Source organism: Cephus cinctus, unplaced genomic scaffold (genome assembly GCF_000341935.2).
Source record: "Cephus cinctus unplaced genomic scaffold, Ccin1 Ccin1_scaffold0013, whole genome shotgun sequence".
In the NCBI taxonomy this organism is placed as follows: domain Eukaryota; kingdom Metazoa; phylum Arthropoda; class Insecta; order Hymenoptera; family Cephidae; genus Cephus; species Cephus cinctus.
Window position 1 is genome coordinate 1,988,982 of NW_014332762.1, and position 5,685 is coordinate 1,994,666.

General features: G+C 48.3%; 1 protein-coding gene across 6 annotated transcripts in view; it reads left to right on the top strand.

Annotated features, from left to right (window-relative positions):
* Nucleotides 1–5,685, top strand: part of LOC107265151 (neural cell adhesion molecule 2) — a 67,385-nt gene that overhangs the window by 34,471 nt on the left and 27,229 nt on the right. For 3 of the 6 annotated variants that reach the window (XM_015734287.2, XM_015734295.2, XM_015734278.2), the window contains exon 2: nucleotides 1,100–1,232. The exons of 1 other annotated variant lie outside the window; for it this stretch is intronic. In XM_015734287.2, the coding sequence (XP_015589773.1) occupies nucleotides 1,189–1,232 (44 nt within the window). In that variant the 5' untranslated portion in view covers nucleotides 1,100–1,188. The remainder of the gene's footprint in view (nucleotides 1–1,099; nucleotides 1,233–5,685) is intronic. 2 more of the 6 variants (XM_025080116.1, XM_025080120.1) reach the window with 1 other exon arrangement.

Consider the following 5,685-nt stretch of genomic DNA (forward strand, 5'->3'; position numbering starts at 1 on the left):
CCTTCCCCCGTTTAGTGCCAGCCCACCCCTCCCCATCGAGCCCCCTTACGTTTACATTTAAAAGAGCCCCTCGCACAGCGTTGCCATATTTTTGGAATTCTTCCTCGCCCTTACGTGCGAGCACGAAAGAACCTTTCTTTAACCCTGCTAATTAATTATCCGAGTCTTCTCGGTTAATTATCAACGAGCTACCAGCAAGAGGAGTGTGAACATTTAACACGACCGTAACGAGACGTCTCCTTGGTCTTTAGTCGCTGAGGTTGTCTGCCAGCACCTCTCGTACCTTTCCCATCGTTCGGAAAGTCCTCGGCCGAGAGTGGGTAGCACGCGAACCAGCGGCGTCGGGACGCCTCGCGTCCCACCGCACTCCGCCGCGGCGATACCGGCTGACGCATCGCTACTGAAATAGACGAGGATTCTTGGGGCGTGCGTCGCCAACCGCGGCGCTTGCCCATTCGTGGAAGGAGGAACGAGCCCTGGGACAGGCACCGGAAACGGAAGTGCTCCCAGCAATTGAATTTCTCCCATTTACGATACGGCATCGTTGCAATCTGCCGCCCGTTTTACCGGACAATTCCTCTGCCTATCGCTTCACCCTCTCTTAAGCTAGTATAATACGATTCTTAGCATGGTAACCATGACGGCTCCCAGCATCTTCCTCCTCTGATTCGGCCCTGCTTTCATCTTAAGCCCGACCGCCATTCCGGTTATACGTTGTATCCATCTCTAAATAGAACTGCTCCTGTTATGTTTCTCTCTAGTGTACAGGACGGATGCATTCCCTGAGCTTGCTGTACGCACAGGACGTCCACGTGGACGTGCATGCAGGTCACTCAGAACGACGACTTCGAATTGGCTGACTACGATAGAAGCTTTTGCCAGTGCTGTAATTTCAGCCATCGGTATCTCTGTTGGTCTCACTGAGATCCTACGCGTCCATTATGACTGATCCCCGTCATCGGGGATTCAGCCGAACGAAGTTGTCCCTATGTTTACTCAAAAGAATCCATATCTCCCCAATACCCCAACACCATTGTCACTTGTAGAATATTGCAGCGTGAACGCGTATTATAAAAATCAATGTTTCCGTTGCTTGCAGTCCCGGCGAAGCTGGTGTGGGCTTTGGAGGGCGATGACGTCGAGCTGCCCTGTGACATCACACCGCCAATTCCAGCCGATAAGGTTAGCATGGTGCTCTGGTTCAAAGACACCGCTGGGATTCCCTTTTACAGGTAAAGCCAGCCAGTTCACTATTATATACAGACACTCCGTTCTACTTGACTCTTGCCGTTATGGCTGCTACTCGGGCACTCTGGCACTTCGGCACTTCCGCCGGAACCAGACTCAATATTTAAAGACGCGCAGCAGCCATTTCGCTGCGCCACAAAATCTCAGGATACCGTTTAAGTAATGTACATCGTGCACTCGGATATTACGGGGGACCTCTTCACCGCCGGTGCTTTTTTCTATCCCCGGCGACGCTCGACGTCGAGACGCCTCTCCCTCCTAGCACAACTACCGATACGTTTGCGAAGAATTTCCAGGATCGTTTTGCGCCCCTTAAGTGGCCACGACCCTCCTTCCCTTTCGAAGGGGGGCAAATTTTCTTGAAGTTTTTCTCCTGAAAACACTTGTCTTTTACACACATGTATATGTACATACTGAAAGACCTGTCCAAATATTTGAGTAGCCTAAATCCATATATTTATTATTATTGGAGATATTGGAAAAATCGGCAACGCGTCACTGGTCATGCCGCTAGGATAAATTATCAAATGATAGCGAATGTCACGCGAGCTCCGCCGTCTCTCCCGTCCGACATTTAATCTGCAGAGACACATTTAAAAGGATTACGCGATTTGCATTGGTGCCGGTATGGAGGTATGGAGGTATGGAAGTACATAAGCACGCGCGATTGTATAATACTTTTATAAATATTTTTCTCTTCTCCCTTCGCCATCGAGTCGAGATGTGTTTCGAACGATAACACAAATATATGTCCGTGTTATCAAATGGAAAAAGTTTGTATCGGTTATGTTTCTGTTCGTTTCGCCAACATCACGTTTCACGGCAGGCAGAGCCGACGCAGCGCCGCGACCACTGAAATATTGCCGTACAAAATATGTATTTTCCCTCTCGATTTCCAACGCTCATACGTGCCCCCCTGCCCCCTCAATCGACCGTTCATTTTCCTCCTAGAATCCGGAAGCCGGACGCTTGGCCCGCACTCTTTATGCTCTTCGCGGTTATCATCCGTTTTTCAGCCGTTCACTATTTGCCCTTTGACTTTTTAGCGAAATCCATTGAATTGCGCGCGACACTCGTACCTGCAATTACGAAAGCACCACTATTTCCCTTATAATTATTTTGACTGGTAACGAGTACCCAGTAACACTTCGGAACACACTCCTCTTTTTATTTCGACATTCACTAATATTTTTGATCCGTGATCTACCGTTTGCTGATGGCCTCCTCAGCTTGGCCAGAGATGCGAATAAAATATATTAATCTCTCGACATTGCGCGTAAATTTATTTAATAGGCAGTCATTAGCGATGCCGCTTAATACTCGTTGAGCGTGCGCCACATGAATTTGTGAGTTATGAGTCGTAATTCCACGAGGCGTCACAGGAGCATTAAGGGATTCAGTAGGTTACGAGGTGGTTCAAGGCTGGATTTGCAGATGGGTAAGGTAACGTGGAATTTTTATTCGCACGACGATCTCTTCGGTTACGTCAACTCACTGTCTATTGCAGTGTTGCCGAAAGAGAGTTTGGCAACTGGAGGGAGAAGGGTTCAGTTGCAAAGTCCACATAATTTATGGGGGTTTCTTCGATATCGTGAGATAGGGATGGAGGGAAGGGGTTGGGCTCAAAAAAAAAGAGAATAACCGAAGAAGGTTTGGGGGGACGTAGGCAGCATCTGTGTACCAACGTAAGGATACGTTGGGTCGGAGAAGGCGGAAGTGGGGAAAGCGCGTTAAAGATCAGCCGAAGCTTCGTAACCGCGCAGTTGGTGTAAGAAATGTAAATCCGAATGGCTCGGGACTAGGAAGTTAGAGAGAGAGAGAGAGAGAGAGAGAGAGAGGAGGGAGAGGAGGGTAGTTAAGGAGCAAGGCAAGATGGCTGCCCGCTCGGATAAACCAGGAAGGAGGTGCTACCCGAGTATGAAAATATAAAAACTCATTAGGCGATAAGGGGGACGTATCCGCGTGGAACTTGGCGGGAAAAAGGAGAATTTTCGAATCCAGGACGCCTGACGCTGACGAGACGTACACTGTATATGCAAATAAATAGTTCGCTAGAAATCCGCTTAGCCAGGAGCGGCTCACTCATTCGGCGCCACAGTCGTCTCTGCCGGACGTTCGCGTCGTCCCAGACTTTCTGCGCTTTGGAGGAACTTTTTTTCACTCTTGAAACCGCTTCTTTTCCTTCTCCTTGACAATTTAATTCTCGCGGGTACACGCAAGCCGTCGTACCCGGACACTCGCCGCTGCAGGCGTCCTGAGTCGACTCCAGCCTGGCCAATTTGAAAAGCAAACGAGCCAAACGCTCGGCGCACCAGCCTAACGGAGGGAATGATTTTTCGTTCAAACTTTTAAAAGCAGCTTCGCGCAGCTTAGAAATCTCTCCGAGGAAGTTCTCTCTATTGCGCAAGCACATCCTATGGTCACTCTAAGGAATTCTAGCTCCAGCCAGCTCTAACCTAATATTGAGTCTCCTCGCTGTGTCCTAATGGTCTGCCAATCCTGTGCCAACAGCAAAGAGCCCTTCGTTAGGGCAATCGGCTTATCATTAGCGAACATGAAGTTCCCGTGATACGTTCCTCCCTATACCTATAGAGCGAGTAAACTACGTATCGACGTTGCCGTTTGGCAACTTCGTTTGCTGTCTCAATAGAATTATAAATTATTAGGAAATTGCTAGATAACTGTTTGATATACCAAAGATTCGAGTCCTTGCGTAATTGAATACTTCAGTACTTTAGACCGGAGTAAGTGAATCTCTGCACTATACGAGGCGACGCGTAACGACGCCGTAACGCTTAGACGTCGTTTAATCTCCCGAAGGTTTTAAAGGCGCTGCGAGCCATTCGGAATTAATATGCCCGCCCAGGTGCGTTAACCAGTGATAATAGCCCAGTTCCTCGAGGTTAACGAGTAATCAACTCTGCACCGGGAAGAATGTAATTGGTCCGATGAAAATGACCGGCTGAACGGTTGGGTTACTCCATCCATTACTATTTTATATTGACGTTGGCTACGCAGGCAGCGCGTTGCATTCTGTTACGTAACGAGTGACGTAGACGACAGCGTCCCTCTCTCCAATCGTTGTCTGGTACAGTCAACCGGTAGAGGACGCTCCGCTAAGCCAGACTTTCTATATCTTTTCTTTTAATCCTTATTTACGTAAAACGTAGTCAAATCTCCGAAATTACATTCTCCATACATTCATATCAATTAGAACGAACCGTTATTATAGATCAAAATCGAGTCTGTTTAGGTTGAACGTTAGACGGTCTTACCTCATGTTACAAAGAGAGTAGTGTTATGACGTAACGTACAGTATTTCAATGACTACAGTCGCGAGCACTTTTCCCAGGATTGTATCCACAATACACATACCTAACCTAACCTACCTAACCTACGGTAAGCTGCAGTGAAGCTGCAGTGAAGCTGCTCTGACGGAGCGAACTCTTTGAACGCTCCATTGCGAATGCGAATATACGTAGGTCGCTGTGTGACGGAAGAAGTCAAAAGCGACGAGGATGGTGCAGGCGCGGGTAGCGTGCGCCAGGGCGGGTAGGTTTAGGTACCCTTGGAAATCTCTCGTAGCTATAGATATACCTCGTGTAATGGATGTAGAACGAAGACGATCGGAAGGCGAAGTTGCCTTTATGGATTTGATTATCGGCTTGCGCTGCTCACGCAGCAGTTCTCCTGACCTGGGTCAATAGCAGCAGCCCTTTGAATCGTTTAAAGTTAGAGGGTGAAGCTGATAGATAGGGGCAGTAGTATACCTATAGTCGGTAAACAGTCGAGAGGGAGAGAGAAAGGCTGCTGAGCGTAGACGGCGGCCTCGTAACCTGCAGGAGCTGCAGGAGCTGCAGGTGCAGCTATAGCTATACTGTTGCACGCGTTGCTTTGATATGGGAAACAGGTTGAATCGGTCGTTCTCAAAGATTCGAACGCGCTGCGACTTCGTTGCTAGTTGGCCGCCTTTAGTCGTTTGAAAAATTATTGGTTTGACACGCAAGTCGCGCGCGATCCTGCCGTTTCCTCGGTGCGTTGCGTAACCAGTTGGCAACCGCGAATTCCCGGAGCTAAATTCACTACGGAAATTGCACTGCCAACTGCACTTATGGAGGCCGCGAATAGATCGCGTGGGCGCATTGCGCAAACGCACGTTGCTTCACGCCTTGAACGTGGGCACCCCGGAAGTTGCGTCTTGGGAGATGTCTTACGTCACGGCCTAGCAAATCTTCTTCCGGTTGGACAGGGATGCTCTAAGGGATATCATCTTGGCTGCCAGTTTTCGACGAGCACATCGTTTGTTATTTCTCGTCTCTATTGTTTCGAATTTCGTACGTTGGATGGGAACTACCGGATGTTCTCCATGTTGGGCCATTATCCGTTTTCCAGGATTTTTTTTTTTTTTTTTTTTTTTTTTTTTTTTTTTTGATTTTT